This window comes from Hydractinia symbiolongicarpus, chromosome 2, assembly GCF_029227915.1.
Source record: "Hydractinia symbiolongicarpus strain clone_291-10 chromosome 2, HSymV2.1, whole genome shotgun sequence".
NCBI lineage: Eukaryota > Metazoa > Cnidaria > Hydrozoa > Anthoathecata > Hydractiniidae > Hydractinia > Hydractinia symbiolongicarpus.
The window spans coordinates 25562413-25584785 of record NC_079876.1 but is presented as its reverse complement, the minus strand read 5'-3'; the positions used below and the strand labels follow the sequence as shown (position 1 = coordinate 25584785).

The window sequence follows — 22373 nt, the reverse complement described above, 5'->3', positions numbered from 1 at the left end:
TCTTTCGACTTTATTGTTACGTGTTAGCTGGCCGGAAACACTACTTAAATTAGCAATAAATTTTAAACACTGCATCAATATCAGTTTTAAAAATATCGTTTGCTTATAGGCATTGCTATCCGTTAAATGAGATTTATCAACAAGTAAGATGAATTGGATTTTATTTTTTGTGCTGGCGTACCCTGTACAAGGTTTGTTGATTGTGATTGTCAGGATTGTGTGTGTGTTTTTTTAAGAGTGTATTTTTAAGAAGAGTTTTATACTTAAACTGTTATTCAAAACATATCGAACAAGGTGGGATGGTTGGTTAACTTTTATCCTATCAATTTGTCCTTAGTTTACCAACACCTTTTGAAGCAGATGCATGAATAAGTACTAGTTATCGAACACTGCCGAGAAAAATATCGGCAATATTTTTTGAGTGTGTTTATGTTCTTGTTCCTTATTTCACGAGCCTTTAGGCTAGTAAAATATTCGAGAATTTAAAAAAAAGTATCAGCCGATATTTTTGAGGGCATGTGCGATAACTTGTTTATCATATACTCGGTCTTATATCATGTTAATTTCACATAGTCGGTTGCACGCTGCTTTATTGTGTTCACAATATTGACAAGCATTGTTATGGGGGCCAATAAAATCACTGCAAATCACTTATATTCATAAACTTATAAATTATTTGAATTTATGAAGTCACGTGCGATTTAGATCATTATAACAAATTATGTTCATGTCACGCTTGAATTTTCAAAAGAATAAATTATCATTGTGAAGCAAAATAACAACAAACAGAAATAGTTTCATTACTCAAACTTTTCTTTTATCAAGGATTGATAGATGAGATGTTCTGTCAAGAACACAAAACCTGGGTAAAACTTGATTAGTTTAAACTCACATTATCAAATCCATATGTCATCAAAAAAAATTAATCTTAAAACTTCAAACTGTTTTTCACAAAAGTAGAGAATTGAAACTCAAAGTTTTAAAAACTACAAGAATATTATACAAAAATCTATGTTCATGAATGTGCATAAGTTTAAAATTTGGTTTAAAATTACTTCTTCGCTATTTGAGCAGAGGTTAAAAGAGATTTGCTTGGTTGACTTTTTTGGATAGCTTTACCATGTGAGCGATCAATAGGGAATGATATTTCACGTTGTTGGAATTCGTCGGCAGAGTCATAGTCATCCAAGCCAGCCTCACTACGATGATCGGTAATTCCAATTATCTCGCTCCTTGGTGCTGTGCTACTTTTCAATTTCTTTTCAACAGTTTTCCGTGCAGAATGATTTGTTAATTCTTATCCACGTTATCTAACGAAAATTTATTTTTATGTTTTTCATAATGTTGTTTATAGAATTTACATCAATAACAGATTTTTTAAACCAAACATTTTTGTTGGATGGATTGTGTATGATAGCCAGGTAAAATGGTCCACACTTCTTGTGTTCAGCGGGTCGTTTTGAAAGATAAAACTTGAAAATACCCACTAGGCATCTCTGTCTTTTCGTCGCAAATATTTTTGGGAATTGTTAATCTATTTTTCTCCTGCAGGCTAGATTGTCTAGTTTTGGTTACTCCTTCAGCGTAAGTAACATATTCATTGCCATCGTTGTCTATTTTAAATGTAAAACCTTCGATTCGCATGGTGTGGTGTTCTTGACGGCCACGCAAACCAAAATAAAAACCAGAGTGAGTTTACAACTGATTGGGATAATTGTCCACAAGACCAGAGTACTTCTTCCTTGGCACTAGTCAAACTAGCTGCGTTATGTGGCTTCTTACCCATGCCTCTTTCTTGTAGTAACCTCGCTTTCTCCTCCAATACATCCCTTGATCCATTAAAAGCTCATGTGTCAAAGTTGAAACTTTATAATTGTTTTCTTTCAATTTTCTTTCAATAGCTGCTTGCAAATTAGCCAGTGATGTTAGCTCATAATCTTTCCCGTCTTGCTTTTTTGCCTCAGCGTAAAATCTCTGTAAAACATTGTACAACTCGTCCGGTGGGTACAAACTAATATCTTCGTTAAAACTTCTGAATTTTGCTCATGATTGGTAGGCACGTAACCAATAATTAGTTGCTTTATTAGTATTTTCACTTTTCGATTTATTTAGTAGTGACATTATTTCTTCTTCATCTGTTGTAGTGAATCGGTTTATATTAGCTGCTGTGAAAAAAACTTGTGCACAACAATTAATAAGAACCACGTAAAATAGTAAGTTCAGTAAACATTAAGGCTAAAATACACGGTAAGTTTAAACGGACCGTTTAAATGTAAAAAAAACAGCGTGTAAACAGCAAAGATGTACAACTTTTCTCGGTTTTATAAGTTTTTTTAAAAGTTGGACATGTTCAACTTTTGCTAAGTTTTTTCTATTGAAATTAACAGAATAATTAATCAGCTATTGTTAAACTAAAGATTTGAGCATATATTTTCGGTTTCTAACCAGTAGTCCGTTTTTTTTTCCTACGATTACCCCTTCTGCTGCTATAGCAATAACCGCAATGAAAGATGAACGTGTTTTTTATTTGTTATTTATTGTAAAAAAAAATTTTTTAGAAAAACTTATACATTTTAACTTAACGTGTCGACAGGTGTAGTACCTGCAACTGAAGTTATAAGTTTTTTTCTTACAACTAAACGGTCCGTTTAAACTTACCGTGTACTTTAGCCTTAACACCGAAAGAAGAAAACACAGAACTCCATCATCGCGCTATTATATAATTCTTTGAAGTAGACTGATATAATCCCATTGTTTTTCATCAACGGTGGAGAGCGCGTGCTCTATGATTAATTACTATTTAATGACTGTTGAAACAAAGAAAGTTTTCGAATCATAATTTATGTATATTTGTTAAAATAAATTCACCGACAGTTTTCGTTTTTAAGAACATAATTTTTCCTGACGAATTTTTAACCAATCAGGGGAAAATATAAGCTTTTGACACGCTAAATCAGCCAATCAAAGGAAGGATATAAGCTTTTTGCATATTGTATAAGTAAAAATTGCACTCGTTTCTCAGTGTAAAAACAAAATACAGCATATATTTCGTGCAGATTAACGGATCAAGCTGCAAGAAAAACTCAAAGTATATGATAATTTGACAATACACCACTTAACAAAAAAAGCTCAAACGCATTTAGGCCCATAGGACGTGAGTTATTTGAACTATTTCAAACAAACCAAACCATCAGTAAATTGCTTAAATTAATAAAAACCCTTGTATATATTAAGAGAAATCAAAGTAGTAATAAGAAAACCTGGAAAAGAGATTTAGTTTTGTTCAATGTAATAATTATTAGTTCTATTTTTAGCAATACTACTACTCCCACCCACGGCATAAAAGGGGGTCCCGTGAGTGCTAGCTATACAAGTGTATAATTTGTGCGTACATTCTAATTTAGGAACAATACCAAAACCTACGGTCGAAATTTTGAAGGGCTCCACAACGATAGATACAGGATCAGAACTGCAACTTAACTGTAGCATCGACACAGATGTTCGAAATGTCACATTTGAATGGTTAAAAGATGGCAGAATCATCTTGGAATCCTTTCAATTATTGCATATCACTAATATTACAAAAGATCATGCGGGTATATATTTCTGCACTGCAGAAAATAGAACTGGTTTCAAGCAGATGTCATCAAATCAATACAACATAACTGTCAATTGTAAGTCAAACGTTTAAAAACATTCTAATAGTATTAAGGAAACACTATCACATAGCATTATGTTTATTAGGATATTAGTGGGAATTATATCTGTACATATAAGTACATCCCTGGACATAATATTTGTGGGAAGGACCGTTTTTTGGCTAATTCGCAAAATGGCCTATTAGCATCACTTAACCGATACTATGAATACGACGGCTGCGCAATTTTACTTTTGCAAGGGTGCAAGCCAAGTTACCAAAATCAAAAATGCGAAAACTTCACTTTCCACAATGTCCGCATTATGAAACAATTTGTTCCCGACAAGAAATTCAGAAAATCATAGGATTGGTGCCTGCCGAGGTCAGCAAAAATTAGTACTGTTTCTGATCTAGCAAAAATACACCTTAACACCAGCACAGCCTTGATCACAACATTTTGCTAAAAGTAATCACACATTTTTTAGAAGTTGGACATAATCTTACAGTACAGCTTACACAAAAATTTATATTAACTCATTTGCATTGACTTTAAAGCACTCCAAATTTTTAAGTCAAAAATCTTTTTTTTACTCAAGAAGCCTGCAAAGTTCGAAAAACTGCATGTAAAAATAACTTTTCTACAGAGTGATCTTGTTAGACAATCTGATGGAATTACCATGAAGAAAATTTGTATTGCACTTGAGTTTTCGAATTTAAACAGCCCAATAGCTAATAATTTAGAGAAAACTGTGTATTTTAATGAAATAGTAGTAAATAGGCATTCTAGGGGGAAAATGATTTCTTTAAAAGCTAAGAAAATTTGAGATAAATAAATCAGTCATGATTTGTTTCAAGCCACACGTCGTTTCAATGCAATAACATATTTGACTAGTTAAGCTGGGCAGCACTCCCTAATATAGGTTTGATACTCGATCGATTTAACACAATAACTTAACCTGATGGGCTAAGGAAGCTAAGGAAGTTATATAATATTATATTATTGTATTAATATTATATATAGCTAAATATATATTGATGGCTTTGCAACTAATAAATTACTGTTGTTTTATTTTTCTGAGGATAGCCCAGGCTAATCTAATTCCAAAAAGGATATAACTTTTTTAAGAAACTTGAATCTATTTTCATGGAGAAGAGAGCTACACTACATCTACTAAGTATTGTTATTTCTGTAAATGTGTGACCTGTGATAAGAACAGCAGCATATTTAGTGGTGTCTTCACCTTCTGAAAAAATTTGATCATGCCGGAACAGATACCATACGAACAAACAATTTGTAAACATATTAGATCCTACAGTATAGCATGTAAACTTTTGAAGTCGAGTAAGAAACAAGATGTTTGTTGACTATAACCAGCTAGCCAACATTAAAGTTGCTATAAATACACATTTAATATCAGTAAATATTCATTATTTTCCGCACACTACCACTACTATTACCTTGTATAATCTTTTATTCACTACGATTCTTCCAAATGGCTGTTATAAAATATAAAGCCAACATTTGTTGGTAATTAAGGTTGGCGTCCCGAACTTTATCTAAACTAACTTCGTTTCCATGCAATGAACAAGTCAAAAGTGTAATTTTTTTTACAAAAGAGGCTTATCACCAAGGCCTGTGACACCGATTTTATGAAAAAGTGCAATGAGAGATAGCGATTGATGCTTTATCAAGTAAAATGTCAAAACGTATACTTCTGTTAATTTTAACTGGTCACCGTTTAAAAACAACACAAGGAAAACACCTGGGAACTTAAAAGTCCACGCAGAAAGAATATTTTAATTGCTTCCAATGCGCTTGTGTTTCATGAAGGTCCAAATACCAATATCCAAGTAACTAAATATCGACAAGTTTGAGATAGCTGACACCTGTAACTGATCATCGTCCATGAGACCATAAAAAACAAGTTTTGTAGTTCTACCCTCAATATTCAAGTAAACCCTGTCAATTACCATGCTTTAATAATATGTTTAGAAACTTTTGATATGTTGGAATAGATTCACGGAGTTAATATTTATGTTTCAAAATTTTTTTTTCGACGTTTTGCGTCAATCAATTTCATAATAGCTTTAAATGCCTTTAAAATGCAACTTTTCTACAACCTTCGTCAAAATATGTTGAGACAAGACAATTAATTACGAAATTCACCAGCACAAGTTATTTTGTAAGATATATCTATATTAGATTTTGAACTTGTCAAAGGATGATAGGCTATTTTTCCAAACTCTTAAAATGTGCTAGTTTTTGTTGATGTCAACATGGTCAATTTTCTAACGAATTTTGAAGCCTTCGTGAGTCACGATGTAGCTTATTTCAATGTGCGTGCGTGCTAGAGAATGTGACTAGCAGCTTTACAACGCCGTCTGCTTGACCTACGTGTATGCAAAAGCAGCGAGTTTACAGCCTGCCGGTTGCAGCGTATTGACTGTTTCACACTTTTGTCCGTATTTGAAAAACGAGGAAAAAACTTTCTTTGTCACAATATTTTTGTCCAAGATTGTAGAAACAATAATTTTGTTTTGTGTTTTTACATCTGTGTCAGCCTCATCACCGCCAAAATAAATCACAGGCGATAGTAAATTACCGGGCAGAAACAACACAGTTGATATTCCATAATGAACAATTCAAACTTGTTACCAATCGTTAGCCCTCTTTTCAATACAGTATAGCCAAAGATAACAAGGTAACTAACCATGCCTTCTTTTTAGATTTGGAAAATGCAACACTAGTCATTACACCATCAGTCAATGTTAATGAAGGTGACAGTATTACTTTTAATTGTTCTGTTAATTCAAATTTAAATTCTTTGGTTTATACGATGGAACAAAATAGAAGTATTTTCACTAGAAGCATTTTACCTGTCCACAATATTATACATATACGGGCAACTTATTCTGGATTATGGGTATGCAATGTATCATCAAGAACAACTTCACTTCCTCCAGTTACAAGTGAATATATATTACTGACAGTGACAGGTAAATTTTACTTTTAAATTATTATGTAAGGTCACAACAGAATATTATATTTCTCTGCGCATATAGGCTATAACATATACCAGGCATTCCTTTAACGTTACTGAATTTGTACCATGATATTATCTGATATTATCTGTAAAAATTTCAATTTTTCTACGTACTCTACTACTAGGATTGTGGTAAATGAAAGCACTTACTTTCGTTTAAGTCTATACGAATAAAAAAAAATTTAACAAGTGTAACAATATTTAAAAAAGAACTAAAGAAGAGCTTCGGTTACCAATTGGAATCCTGATTACTATACCTGTAAGTAAGCCGAAAATGGTAGCCGTGAGAAATAATATTTATTTTACATATTTGTCTCTTTTTAGAATTGTTTCAAACACCAACCTTACATGTCTCATCAAACAGTTTGACTTCTGGTGAATCAATGGTATTGACATGCAATGTCACTACATCCTTATCATCCGGAATTATCAAATACAGATTTCGCAGTTTTTTATTTTTTTCAACGTTTCAGTCATCGCATACATACAACAACACCGCACGAACCACAAACACAAGTTTGTATTGGTGTGAAGCACAAAAAAAAATTTTGTAAAGAGGTCGCAATTTATTTATATTACAGGTATGTAAGGCTATTTGTATGTATCATGCTCTATGTTTATTTATTCATCACATAAGGCTAAATAAATATCCACTAAATGTTATCCGCATACATGCAAACAAGTTGCAAATACGTTTGTAAAAATCAGAGTAAGGCAACATTCAGTAACGTAGTGCAGGTTTATCGTGTGTCAACATCCAGTAAAAAGCTGTCGGCAATGTGCAACGTAACTTCCCTGCATTTTCGGTGTATATATAAACAAAAGCTAAATTAGACAAGTGTACCCGTCGTTTTTTGTTAAGAAACACAATTTCAAGCAACATCAGGCTGATGTAATAGGTACTTTCAACGCAAAATATTGAAAAAAAGAGAAAGGTGAATTGACACCCAGACACCGGATTTATAATGTATTCGAATCATGATGGATATGCATTTCACTTGATACAATTCACCCTTAATTTCTTGTTGCACAGAATGCTGATGTTGTTGGTGTTGATGCAATGTTTATTAGAGGAGAAGACCATCCTTGTGCTCAAGGTTTGTTGCCTGCTTTAAGCCCGGTAGCGCTTACTTGACGGCTAAACAAGTCCCTTTTTCTGGCTGTTACAGTTTCTGCAGCAAGTAAAAGCAACTTGAGTGAGCCCTCATTCTTCACACATGGCGGGAGGCTATGTGTTTTGCTTATTTATGTTTTTCAATGACTTTAGAATTTTTTTTTAAAGCCAAATTTAAAATATATTTATTTGTTCACCCTGAAACTATACTTTATAGTGATTAAAGTTTTTAAGAAGCGTTATTGGTCAACAAAGTGTGGTAACATGTGATTAGATAAAGCTGATTTTGTTGGGATATATGTTGAACTATGGTTGAAGTTTTCCCAGAAGCAATATATGCTGCGTTTAAACAGCAATATAATGTGCTTTAGCATAAAAAATTCTCTACTGATGGCCTGATAGGTCAAGGTTTTGTTCACATTTCCCGGACTATGTTGATAAAATAAAAGTGCTAGATGCTACATCAACAAGCTAAAAAATTTGTAACTAAGAAAGGCCTTACCAATTTAAAGCTCGACCCAAATTCAAGATGTACATCATACACCAAAATAACATAAAATTTCTTTAGTTTGTACGTTTTCGGCTGCAAATTCTTTTTGTGATGTTTTACACAAATTTTGTTTCGAAACATGACATTTTTCTACCTAGCTTACATGTGACTGGTGTGGCCAACTTTTGCATCAGTGTGATGTGTCTGCTTGCTAGCTATACAAGACACACCAACAAAACCTTAAACTTGTTAAGTAGTCACATCAGCTGTTTAAAATTGGAAGATTCATTTAGCTGATTTGACTAAAACTACACTTTTAAAAAAGCATTCGTTTTTTTCAGTAGAATAATCAATAAAAAATAAGATTCATTTTTATTAAGTAATGGCTTTTTAAGTCTACCTATGTACATGTTAGCGAGATAACTAGCTAGCTAGCCATATGTGGTTTCTCAGCCAGTTAAATCGCTAAAGTCATGTTTTTTACAAAGCTTAAAAAACGACCTTTATTATCATTCAATATGTCAATAATAAAAATCTGCCAAAATAGCATCTTTTATAAAAGTATTTAGCTCACCGTTTCTTTACTCAATATTTTTCAACATTTTTCATAGTCTGTGGAATCCTCTTATCTTATGTTTTTGTAACAAAATCCGCCATCTTTATAGTAAATCGTTTCATACATTATGCGCGCAATTAAATTATGTTGGATGTAAGCCAATCGCACTACAGAATTTGCAAGTTTGTACCATGTTTTTTTTGCCGCGGACCTCAATGTCAAAAAGGCGAAAGCCCCTGGAACCGAAGTTGAGGACAAGACCTCGTCATTTAGCTGTTTTTTTCTGTTATTTTTCATTGTTACATGATTTCATTGTTACATGTTTGGTCTGAAAAAGGGCTGTGATATTATCAATTTTTAAAACGGAGCGAAGTTAGAAAAAAAGTATTAGTTACCTAGCTATAACAGTTCTTTAATATCAACGATGAACAATACTACCACTACTGCCACTAGTACAACTACTTTCTTTTCTGACAACTTAAAACAGTTGCCCTGAGCAGGAGATGATATCATATAAGGGACTGAAACACATGCACCTGTAACTAGACATCAATTAATTTTTTTGTCTAAATGTTTATGTAGTTACATTGAAGGTCAATATTGTGATCACACCAACAATTGAAGGAAATAATATGAGTATCACATGTAACGTGGAGGGTGAAGAAATAGCTTGGTATTTTATTTGGAAAAGAAATGATGTTCTCATTTATGGACAGATATCTAGTATGATTGTTGTGGAGAATGTAAATCGTTCTATCGTTGGAACAAATTATAGTTGCACTGCTGTGTCACAAGCTTTTACGCAAAGTGACAAAGCTTCTGCAAATGTATCAGTTAGGGATATTTATTGTGAGTACTATCTCCTTGTTTATTTATTATCGTGTAGTCCGACTAAATCACAATAATCTTGAACGAGGAGTACCAGTTCTTCCTCTGTTCGACTTAATAACTTTATGATGGAAGTAAAACTTATATAGAGTATATATATCAGCACTTATAACACTAGTCCTTCTTGCTTTAATTTTTTCTGGGTTGCGAAGTTAGGGCAGGCGAAAATGAAAGCAGGCGAAAATAAGGGCAGGCTAAAAAAGGACGAAGAATGTAGAAATAGAGGCTAAAAGTGGCATTAATTTAGTTAAACTTATTTCGGCAAAGAGGTATTATATTGAACTACACTTTGTCAATCATGCACCCATTTACTGCAATCTTTGGGAGTATAAGTTACCCTGTTTATTGCAACTCGGCATTGAAAAACATTCACCTACGTCAACAGAGGGTTAAATATGTTAATAGCTACCCGGTAAACTTTTTCGTGTTCTTGGAAAAAATAAAGCTGTTTTTTAGCTTTTTTCCTTGTTAATACAAAAGTTCTGTTATAAAATTCATATTAAGATTTAAAAAAATAAATTCACAAGTTATTCTTCAGACCATTTTATTTCTTCATTCAAAGCATACCGTACTTCAGCATATTTAAACTTCTACTTAGAATATTTTTGAAATGAGCTCTCAGAAGCAGGGTTAGTTTATTATTTAGGAAGATCATGGTGAATGTCAAAACTGGAGGCTTCGGGGAGCTTAAAATACTCAAAAAGTTGGAAGCATGCAGCAAGTTCTAACTTAACTTTAGACGTGGTCTTTATTAAGGACCTTCGTCTTGATTGACAACAAGACAAACCATAATTATTGAGGGTACGTTGGCCTTAAATATAATCACAAGAAAAGGACCGGCACCATTTACTACAAAACAACAAAAAAAATTACCTATACTCTATGGTAATTTCAGCGCCTCAATAACGTTTATGTGAACATTTTAACTTACCTAAGAAAATTCTTGTATCAGACGTAGACTACCTTACCTATATACCCGCTACGTTTCCGCACGATTCACTTGGGCTTAACTTATGTCTTGTATTTATTGTTCTAAGTTGTGGAAATGTTTATTCTCCATAAGACGTGTATTTCATGAAAGCATAGGTGGGTTGTGAACAACAACATCCGCCCCGATTTTTCAACCCTAATCTGCGAAAAAATTGGCTCGCTTTGAAATAAGGATGGCGAGAAAAAAATGCGAGGAAATATTATCAGGTAAGGAAGAAACCGTACTGGGTGCGAGGTTGACAATTTTTAATAGGAAAATCGACCAGAGGGTAAGGCGACATAATATTTTTTGCAGTCATTAAAAAAATTAATTAATTAGATGCAGAGTAGAACTAATAGAAACTTCTACTATGTGCGAACCAAGGATAGTATTTTGTTGCACAGATAATTAAGACAAAAGGCATCTTGTTGATTTCCGCCGGTGAAGGCGGAATGTTTAAAATCACCCGGGGAGATAGATAGTGGCAGGCTAGACCCTTGACCACCGAAACTTATCCGGACTAAATCCTCAAACCTCTTTTCGACGCACTTTTTATAGAATAAATCCTCGTAAACGAAACATTACAATGTTCGACACTTACATAAGAATGTGTAAAGTTAAATGAGCAAGTGAAGTTTAGTTACAGCGAATATTGAAGTAAAATTTTCGACTAGCTAGGCAAAAATGACAAGGGGTTCGAGAATTTTATATTAATTGAGTAACTAAAAGCTGATGGAACGAGTCTGAAAATGAAGGGGAGGAATTTGTTATAAATTCGTCGTCCTGTATTTGGTATTATTGATAAAACTGGGTATCTCATCATCGTTTTTTGTGGACAATGTACCTAGCTAGGTAGGTAATAAGCTTACTAGCCATGATGAAGAAGTTTTTCCAGGCAAATGTATTGACGCTAAATTAACAGTAAAACTGAACATTGTTGTTCTTTCTTTCCTTTAAAATGTTTTTATCGATAAATGTATTGTAGGAGCTAGATAATCATTTTCAATTCTTCTTGAAACTCTTTTTTATGCTTGTTTACATATTAAGCTACAATTTTTCTTGAAGACTAGCAATGCCGCTCCTATCTGCCCGTCGTCAAGAGCGCTTAGCCTATCAGAATGCCTAAAAACCCGTTTTGCCTGCTTGAAAAATCTAGACGGTTAGCAATAACCAGTATTTAAGTATGTGTGAAATTCAAAATCAATTAACTCTTCATGATGTTCTGACGATACAAGTTTTAGGAAAACATTCTTATATTATCAAAGAAGGAACTGAGACCTCTAACTTGCATGCGTATTGTTCGTGAAGTTCAGATAAAGGACATGGATGTGCATTATTGGTGGCATAAGTTTCGGGGTAATCCGTAAATTGATTTGTTCGATTTACATAGCCGAAACAGTCGAAGCAAATAACCGTTTATGGTAAGCCAGTCCGTTTGAAATTTGAATCACTGTAAGAGGTTCAAAACTACACACGTGGAATATATGTATTCCCTGGGCAAGGAAGGTGCCTCGAGATCCAATATTTCAGGATAGGCGCTACTTAATTGACATCAAAAAAGCAATAACCCTTATGGACGACTTTGGAGTTGAAAAACCAACTACAAACGTCCAAGATTCGACCTTTAATGAATGTTGAAATCGAGAAATTCAGTACTTGGCGTCGGACCTGTGGAGTTCCTACACCAATAGCCTGGCCAGCCTGACATTCGGGCTATTCCGACAAAAACAATTACTATATAGTGACATTTTTATATCATTAGTGAAAGATTTAGCTGAGTTCCCACACTTAGTTCGCGTTAAGCCTTTCCGACATATCGGAAATCAATAAAAAAGCCCTGGAAAACGACATTTATATATAAAGCATAAAAAGGTTTCTTCTCATCATAGCCATATCTGTCAGCACAAAATTGGATGTCTATGCCATAGAGAATCTTCAAGCCTTCAAGCTTCTTGTTATCTTTATCATCACCATCACTATCAATATCACTATCATCTGTATCACCATTATCCCGTTAGACATATGTATGTCAAAATATCGAAAGAATACATAAAAAATACAAATTGCATGTAACATTTCATTTATGCACATCAATTAAGAAAATTAATAGCTAATTTACTTTTTTTAAACCTCACATTTTTTTGAAAAGCGCGTGATGCACAATATCTTATTATGTTGACACGTGAAAAATTTTCCTGCGAAGCTAAGATAAATTAAGATACAAACATTTGGTCATACACAATTGAAAGATAATTAACTTGTGTTTACAAGAACAATTATGTTAAATTATATTAAGTTATGTTTTGAGCATAATTCACAAACATAGGTTTTTATCAAATTCATAAAGTTAAGAAAACTGTTCCTTATTTAAATATTCGCTAATTTGTTTAGACATTAATTTTAAGTTATAGATAACTTATCACGTTATCAAGATAAGCCGTTCTTTATTTAGATAAAGCATCTGGGTTAATATTTGTGCCATCTGGTACGGACGAAGGGAAAGTAGGTGAAGCATTTAACATGACTTGCTACACAAATGATTATGGAAACCCTCCAGCAAGTTTAACTTGGAAGAACAGCAGTAATGTCGCTGCAATTTCTACTGGCAAACCGGGAAAAGCAGTGTCATATACAATTATTCCTGTAACAAGAGACAGTACTGGTAATTATACATGTAAAGCCAATAACACAGCAGGTGAAATAGAAAAGGCGTTCCATTTTGCAGCAACTGGTAAGTCAATTTTAAATACAAAATTCAAGGGCCCGCACCAGATCCAAGCATGGGTGAATTTCACCAATCCTCATGTTTCCACATTCATAGGTGTTTGTTTCAGTACAGCCGAAATCCATTAGCTTTTCGATCATCCCTGTAAAGGTGAGAATACAGAAGTTCTCCAGTGGCTTCTCATTCTTTGGAGAGAAACTCTGTCTTGAAAGGCTTTTTTTATCTGCATTCCGGTGTAGTTAATCCTTTTCTCTTAACTGACAATTGTGATGAAATATGCAAAAAGTTGCAATAGCATGTAATATTGTCGCAGATACGAACCATGTGATACCTAGATTTTATTTATATGATTTTTAGTAGTAAGTAGCGTCAAGATAATTTTGCAGTTTGCTATACAGTCTGTGAAATATAAATAAAAATAAAAATTGGAAAGACAATTAACTATTTCCTTTTTAGCCCTAAAAATATATAATGTAAAATGTAAAATGCGTAGGCATAATAATATCATCTCTTTAATCATAGCCGTATTGTGTCTGTCTCTAACGCGTAATTGACTGATCACGAGGCTCGATTTTCACTAATAGCCAATCCAAGTTCTTCGCGACCTCAACAAGCCGACGGAGATAACATGCTACGCTTACGAAGGCCATTTTCTTCGTCATTGCTGCTTCCCTCCATTCTCGCACATTCTTATTAACATTGTGTGATAACCAGACCACTCAATATACAAGATATTGATACTCCCTTTATTGCTTGAATAAAGACAACCTGCTAACGAATAAAAACAAGAATCAGTCTGCACAATATAATACATAAAAATAAAATCGAAAAATTGTTTAACGAGGAAGCAAAACAATACAAGGGAGCGTGTTTGTTAAAAATGCTATACTAAATAGCCTGATGAAGCTAAATAATACCTACCTAAATAATATAAGAGATTTAAAATTCATTGTTGTTGCTTCGAATGGGTTTAGCTACTTGCAATAATTCGGTATGTTTCTATGCAGAATGTGGAAGAAAATAGCTAGTTGAAGGTTCAAGGTTACCTTTTACCAAAAGAACGGGATTTAAAAGCAAGCTCATGTGGAATAAATTATGGATGTTAAATATTTGTCACATCTTTCTATCATTTTCAGTTATATTTGGGCTTCAATATGATATCTAAGATGATTTACGATGCTGTATTGGTCCTTATTGCTTCTAAATGTCCTTTATCGCTATTTCGCCTATCCTTGTCTGCCTGTTACCTCAAAGTAATGAAATTACTATGATTATATGTGCATTTTTAATGGCGTTTTCGATTAAAAAATCCCCATATTTTACATTTTAGCTCACAGACAGACAGAGGGCGGATATTAAAACATAGATAATATCATTCTGCAACATTTAATCTTACCTTTATTTCAAAATTTTTTAATGCTGCATATTCAATTTTAAACTAGAAATTAAAACGCGATAGGGACAGGAACAGGGAAAGTATTTACTCTAACACGCTCCGCGCGTTCTTAATTCGGCAAGTAGAAATCGGCTAAGCTACAATCAGTTTATTAAATAATCCCTTATAAGATGTTGTCAAAGAAAGTGTACAGTTCATTGAGTTAAACCGTTGTCTGGAAATTTTAAAGATACATCTAAGAACTACAGACAATATTTAGAATTAGTTGGAACGAAAATAAATAAGGTGATAAAAATAGTCAACAAGAAAATGCAAGGAAAGTTAGATTAGACAGGCCAATTAATATTGCAATGCTTCATCTGCTTGTTCAAAATGTGGTACCTCTTTTTAAGTTTTAGTCGCCAATCTCTGCTAGAATAGAAAAACAATTGTAGACAATTTTCTTCTATCCATCACCTATATTATTTAGTTATTTCTCTTTCGCATGTTTTAGAAAAACCAGACCCTCCAACTTTGAAGATTGTTTTAAAGTCTTCAACTTCGATTGAAATTTTGATGACACCACCATCTTACACAGGAAATAAGCCAATAATGTACTACACAATACACTACCGAATACACTACAGAGGAAAGGGAGATAATGCCTTGATAAATATCACGAACTTAAAGTACAATATAGCAAACCTAAAACCAGAAATGATGTGTCAAGTTAGAGCAAAAGCTGTTAATGTTATTGGAGAAGGAGATTTTAGTGAATTTGTAAATTTTATACCGGGAGAATTACGTAAGTTATTTCGCTGATGATTATCTATATCATAATGCCAGTATACGTCTCTCCGTCCGTCCGTCCGTCTGCCGCTCACGCAAAATGGTAGCTTAGCTGCGCAATAGCGAGAAGCACGCAATGCGGTATAAAAAGGACGGGCAAACCCGTGGATTTTTCCACGGGCTAACGACTAGTAATTAAGGATGCTGTAATAGTTCAACCACATATTAAGTATATTCCTTATTTCTTAAATGTTTTAGTTTTTATAAGAAAGTTATTGATTTAATATAATAAGAAATTTAATTTAAAGGAGATAATGTGATGTTTTTACTAAGTTCGGGTTTCTTCCAGTAAATCATCAAGCTCTACTTAATTTCTAAAATAAAATTATTTGGAGTTGATGTTACGACATTAAAATCATTAAGGGAAATGGATCGCTCATTTAAAAACAAAGCCTCAAGTGATGGGAAACAAACTTGTGCGTGAAACGCCACGTTAGAACTGCTGGCTGAAAAAGATTTTTTAACGGAGCTAATCAGTTATTACTAACGATGTGAAATTTCTATTTCCTAACATTTGTGTCGTTTCCTGTTGTATTACTGAAGCCACTACATCGCAGTTATAAGGTTAAGGCGTAATAACTTAACAAGGGTAAAAATAATTGACGACAACTCCTGCAAAGGTAAGTAGGGGCTACCTGAAACAAAACTTGGTTCAAATCAACAAAGCTGGGCAACCAATCTGTGTCAGAATATACGGGTTGATGACATCAAAAAAAAAAATAATTCTAATATTTCCTTAACTGTTCGTCAAAAACCCACGAACCTTTTTATATTCTGGATTCTAGGATATTAAATAAAGCCATCTAAATGCATCTGCATAATTGTTTACTTCCTTGATTAAGTGAGATTTTCCACAGGAAATATAATTATTTAGCGCCTAAGTCATCTATCATACCAAATTACCGACTGTTCTTAAAACATAAAAATAATTGAACCAGGTAGTAATTGTCAAAAATAATAAAAACATGGTAATGGTTGAGCAAAAAATATTAAGATCAATTATGAAATAAATTTTAATTTTTTAACAATTAATAACGTCGTACGAAGGCTTCGTATTGTAACGATAAAGATAAAAAAAGAACTTTTTTCAGAAATATTTATGTTTGTTTCATTAAACTTGGCACATGTTTAGAATATGGCATTTAAAGATGTGTGAAGTAAAGAGAACAATACAATGACGTCATCTGGGTCAGAAATGACGTCATTGGGGTCAGGAATAACGTCATTGCGCTAGATTGATATTTTCCTTGTTTATCCCCCTAGCAACACCTTTGTAACGGCATAGATGTAATAAATAATTATGTAACCAAAAGAACATTTAATAACACTGATGCGTTTTTGTCATCTTTTTGTATTTAGTCAAGACAAATTACCAAAACATTTTTGTCATTGCTGGAAAATCCGTTACATTAAAATGGTCCATAGCTCCTTACTATACAATTGTGATTCTAAACTGCACTAAAGACGCGATACAAATAGCAGATGGTGACAATGGAACAATTGCTATTTTTAAAGACTGGAAAGACAATCGATACGATGTATTTGTCGATGGGAAGATGTATGGCATATCTATAAAAAACTTAGACGTATCAGATGGTGGAGTCTACACGTGTCGTTTTATAGTAAGGGAAAATACTGTTGTTCAGGAAATAATGGATGAAATACACGTTATAGTGGAAGGTAAAAATACTTTTAAGGTCTTACATTTTTTGTGCTCTAGTTTTCACAAACACAAAATAAAATTGCTTTTGCATTTGGGAAAATATAAACCAATAAAAACAAAAATTAATTAAGAAAATAAATAATTATCTTCTACATCTGTTTTTCCTGTTATCAAATTATAATTTTTTTACAATGCCTATCCTGTGTTTTTTATAATTAACCCAGAAAGATGCTTAAGCAAGATAATGAGCTAATGTGTGTAATTTTAATACTTTGGGTAAAAATCACTAAAAAAAATCAGCCGCATCTTAAAAACTTTTAACTTTTACTTCCACATTATAGACACATCAGATGAATATAAAATAACCAGTAAGGTTTATTTCCGTTATTATTTTTATCGGTGAAACAAGATATAATTGATATAACTAAAGAGTGTTCTCTAGGTGGTCAAACCTTTTTGATTGTTACGCAAATTTATGGCTTGACGGCGCGTACTCACGGTGTGATCATCAGAATAGATGACATCAACAAAAGTCTGCTGTTAAATAAATTTATGAAGGAGCTAAGAGAGAATGTAAGTTATATTTTTCGTTTCTAAAAGTAGAAAAACGTTTTAATGTTCCACTCTTTTTAACGTTCCACTCTTTGGCGCTTATAAAATTTGTTCAAATCTATTAAAAGCTGCTTATTGCTGAGTTTAAAGAATGGTTCTCATTTTAATTTATTTATTTGCGTTTTGTTTGATCACTTTCTTTCTTTTTCATTAGCTCGAAGACATGTTTTTGGAATTGCTTGGTTTCAATGCATCGATTGTGATATCACAGCCAGTGTAAGTTGATAAAATCATGTCCTCACATGTGACATTTATCATTCATGCACATGTATATTGCATGTAATACAAGGAAAGTTTTATTTGGTTGGCCTATTTAAGATCTTGTATTCACATCCTTGAGATCACCAATCATCTGTATTGTGAAACATTGGTTTTTGTTGCTTTATTTTAAAAACATAGTAACGGAAAAAAGCTTTTTAATACAAGAATATTTTCTTTGTTTTCAATAATGTGCTTGAAAAACTTCGAGAAAGCTTAAATTTTGCTTAATGTTCACATTTCTTACTTTTAGAACTTTTGGCAAAGTGAGTTTTACACTCTCCTATAACAGTAACATTTTAATTGGAGTTTATGAAGTAAAGAATGCGTTCGAAAAAATGGTTGCTCGATTCAATGGAAATGTGTTTTTACCTGAAAATACATTTCAAGCTAAAATAATACCCAACTCAACGACATTTCAGGGTATGAATAAAACTTAAAAATCTTCAAGTGTCTTTACTAATGTGAGAGTGTATTTAGGATTATCTATCAAAAAAGGTAGGAGATTGGTAATGGGAACTTCACTTCCCTGAAAAAGTTCTCATAGCAAGAAATCAAATCAGCAGATAGTTCCGACGGCGATGTTTATAGCCAAAACCGCTTGGAAAATATCAATTTTAAATGTATAAGGGACTTTCAACGATTCTTTAGCCTGCTGCATAGTAGAATCACATAGAATGCAGCGCTTCAAATAAATTAAAACGGAACCACGACAAGATGAGGGTACTTTTCTTGGGGCTGTGAAATTTGTAACTTTGTTATCATAGGAGCATGAGCTGGAAATTACTTTTTCACTAGGCAAATAGCATTAAATGAGAGCTATAAATCTGTTCAATAATGAAATTTAGCTAACTTATTAGAATCCTCAAGTTTTTTCTTTATATTTGATCAATAAGCAAAACAGAAAATAATCATAAATTAATATTTATACCTAGAACGGGCAGAAAGTTGGTTTTAGCTAATCTGAAGGTTTTCAATACTTGTTTAATTATTAAGTTTAATATCAAATATGCCTGTCACAATGAGGATGTGATATCATGTACATAAATAATTTGCTTCAACAGTATTTTGATTTTAGTGTATTGCAATTCAATTGTCCAGAATCTTCTCTTGTTGTCATAGAAGCAGACATATGTTCACAAAGTACGCTCAGACAATGCAGCAAATATGCTGATTGCAAAAACATACTAAAATTGTATTCACACGCCTGCAAATGTAAAGACGGCTTCGAAGGAAATGGTTTAGTTTGCTCGAAGAATACAAATGGCAAAGGTATGTAAAAAAAATTAAAGAGTTTAGAGTATATATATATAAATATATTTAATTACAATTAAATTTCAAGAACTAATTTTGTAGGGTTGTCTAAAGGTGTTCTCATTGGTAGCACTGCTGGAGGACTGGCTTTCATGATTCTTATTGTCGCTGTTTGTTACGTGGTGTGTAAACGCTCTAAGAAAATCACAGAAAAATGCCAAGAAAAAGAAACTGTTGGAAATGAACCAGTTTATTCTGACATATACGACGACACTGCGGCTGCAGGCAATCAAGAAGATATTGAAATGAAATCAAATTATACAGAATTGAAACCTACGCCTGAATCATGCTACACTACGTTATCAAAAACATAGTCATTTTAATTATTATGGCTGTTTACTCGCACGCATTTATTGCACTACATTTATTTGCGTAAACATCCTTCTTAGCACTGTACAAGTTGAATTTAACATTTGTTTTTTGTTGCATACTAGTAAATGTTTGTAAATATTTCCATTGGCAGTGCCACATAAATAAGTTAAATATTAACCGTTCTCTTTCAAATATTATGTTGCACTGATACACTCTGGCCGTTCACACATTCAGAGCAAACACATTTATTAAAAGTATTATTATTTTTGGAATTTATTTTAAGGATTAAATGTTGCAGATTTGGCAAAATCCTGATCCACAAAATCAAATAAATTTTTTTTAGGATGTTGAACTCTAATAAATCAAAAGTGAATTATTTCTTTAATAGCTAATACCTATGATGTCCGCATATTAAATACGCATTGTATTTGTAATGTTTTTAGATTGAATGTTCATTATTCTAATTACTTTTATGGTGTAAAACAATAAAACCTGTTAGAATCAAAGACTTATAGGTTTATAGTATGTCTACGCTAGTCAAAAATACTTTTGCTATTTGCTTAAATGATTAGAATTTATTATCACCATATACAATTTATTTGGTCAGAAATAGACATCAGGAAAATTGAGTAACTTTTTTTTTTGTATTTTAAATTATTTAAAGTCGTATTTTCAATGTATTTTAGTGTTTAGATGGTAATGTATTTTAATTTTTTATGTGACTAAATTGCGTGCTTATATCAAAGACTTTTATAAGTTTGATTAGGGTGAAGAAATCTAACCATTCCTGCAGGTTGATATTCATAACCCTTGATACACAAAAATACATACTCAACTTTTATTTGTGAAAACACTAAACAGTGCGGTCAGACAAGACGTTTCGATAGTGCTAAAATCACCATAGTAACATAATTTTTTATCTCTTTTACTATCAAATCTTGTACTTGTCGACCGACTTTAAGCAAGTCAACACCAGCAATAAATAAGGCTTATTCAGCCGATGCTTACTCCTCAAAATCTACGTTTGTAGATAAAATTTTGAAATTTGTTTGTGTAAGATTATTTGTGGGTAGAAAAAGTGACATTATAGTTACAACATGTAAAAACATATAAAGAGAGAAAAAAAATTACAAAGTGCAAGCACAATGAAAACTGTACCGGTTAAGTTTTATTGAAAAGAGGAAATCCACTAGATTTATAATGTAGAAGTTTTTTTCCTCTGAAGAATATGTACAAATATGAAAAAGCATTGCACTAACATACAGAGAGAAAGACAGGACTTCTATACAGAGTACAAAGGTTTCGACCTATATTACTAAACCAGGGTAATCACAATGTCCAAATATTACAAAAAATAAAAAGATTTTAGAAGACTTAAAAGTCAACAAAATGAGACCTACCAACTCAACGCATAACAGATTTCAAAATGGCCGTCGTCCCGTTTCATATTACTTCGTCAGCATGTCGAAGCCGCGAAAAACGTGCTGATAACTTACTTATAAAATTTTTTTAATTTTTTTTAAACGTGTACAGAAATATTGACGAAAGTTAATAGACCAATGCGAACTCGGTGGTCCATGAATAGGCTTGGTTCCAAGACAAAGAAGACGTGAGATACAAACGTTCAATGGAGACAAATAAAGAGTGTACTAGTAAGCAGCAGGAAAATTTTATCTGTGCGGTGGTCTGCGAATTTTTGCTGATGAATGTTTGTTTGTCTAGTCTAATTTACACAAACCAGACATTAGGAACGACTTAGAGTATTATTCGAGTTCCAATAATGCAATGGAACGTCCCAGCAATGCAATTAAAAGCCTGTGCAACAATACTAAAGCTAATGAATTAGAATAGGAATAACTTCATCGGAATGCAGATATAACTAATCGGAACATTTAGTGAAACGTTTAATGAAAACAAGTGGAGATTTCTCTCCAAAGAATAAGAAGCCGGTAGAGAACTTTTATATTCTCCCCTTTACAGGGATAATCGGAAAGATAATAGATTTTGGCTGAACTGAAACAAACACCTATTAATGTGTAAATATAAAGATTGGTGAAATTTAATTCTGCTGGGGATCTGGTGCGAATATTCTATTCCTGAATTTAATCTACGCAAAAATCTTATATGCAATATACCTTTACAATTGCTTCTACAAAATTGTCTATTAGTGATACACCATTTACAATTCTCCTTCACAACCTGTGATTATATTGTGTGAAACAACCTAAATTGGAAGTTGGCCAACTCTTTACTATAAAGCATAATTTGAAAAAAAGTACAAGAATATTGCAAAGAAAAGCTTTAAGAATGATGAATGTACTTTTTTATTGTATTAAGGCTTCTCAGGTATTTTCCCGGAAAGGGATACATATTCAATATTTAATTTCATTATTTAAAGGTATGGCAGACATTGCAGAGTACATTATTCTGTTGTTTTTTTATCATCAAATGATGAAGTCAAATAATTTTTTCACAACGCGTCTTAATTTATTAATTTCACTTAATTTCACAAGATCTTAGCTTAAAACTTGATTTGATTAAACTTGATTAAAAAATGACCTTTCGT

General features: G+C 32.8%; 2 protein-coding genes across 2 annotated transcripts; both read left to right on the top strand.

Annotated features, from left to right (window-relative positions):
* Window positions 1–9744, top strand: LOC130630348 (platelet endothelial cell adhesion molecule-like). Its single transcript, XM_057443817.1, has 5 exons — window positions 1–191; window positions 3405–3674; window positions 6365–6634; window positions 7006–7262; window positions 9424–9744. The coding sequence occupies exons 1-4, from the start codon at window positions 149–151 to the stop codon at window positions 7233–7235; spliced, it is 813 nt and encodes a 270-aa protein (XP_057299800.1). The 5' UTR covers window positions 1–148; the 3' UTR covers window positions 7236–7262; window positions 9424–9744.
* A 2244-nt stretch (window positions 9745–11988) lies between these two features.
* On the top strand, window positions 11989–20377 carry LOC130630347 (uncharacterized). Its single transcript, XM_057443816.1, has 9 exons — window positions 11989–13430; window positions 15314–15604; window positions 17008–17328; window positions 17653–17679; window positions 17754–17884; window positions 18078–18139; window positions 18435–18604; window positions 19304–19453; window positions 19538–20377. The coding sequence occupies exons 1-9, from the start codon at window positions 13220–13222 to the stop codon at window positions 19807–19809; spliced, it is 1635 nt and encodes a 544-aa protein (XP_057299799.1). The 5' UTR covers window positions 11989–13219; the 3' UTR covers window positions 19810–20377.
* Window positions 20378–22373: the final 1996 nt, after the last annotated feature.

What these genes read in the sequence shown, in the direction of transcription:
- LOC130630348 (XM_057443817.1), top strand. Translation starts at nt 149, where the DNA reads ATGAATTGGATTTTATTTTTTGTGCTGGCGTACCCTGTACAAG. An exon ending in GCTGGCGTACCCTGTACAAG is followed by an intron (nt 192 to 3,404) that starts GTTTGTTGATTG and finishes ATTCTAATTTAG; the next exon opens with GAACAATACCAAAACCTACG. An exon ending in TATATTACTGACAGTGACAG is followed by an intron (nt 6,635 to 7,005) that starts GTAAATTTTACT and finishes GTCTCTTTTTAG; the next exon opens with AATTGTTTCAAACACCAACC.
- LOC130630347 (XM_057443816.1), top strand. Translation starts at nt 13,220, where the DNA reads ATGACTTGCTACACAAATGATTATGGAAACCCTCCAGCAAGTTTAACT. An exon ending in TTTTATACCGGGAGAATTAC is followed by an intron (nt 15,605 to 17,007) that starts GTAAGTTATTTC and finishes TTTTGTATTTAG; the next exon opens with TCAAGACAAATTACCAAAAC. An exon ending in GAAGAATACAAATGGCAAAG is followed by an intron (nt 19,454 to 19,537) that starts GTATGTAAAAAA and finishes CTAATTTTGTAG; the next exon opens with GGTTGTCTAAAGGTGTTCTC.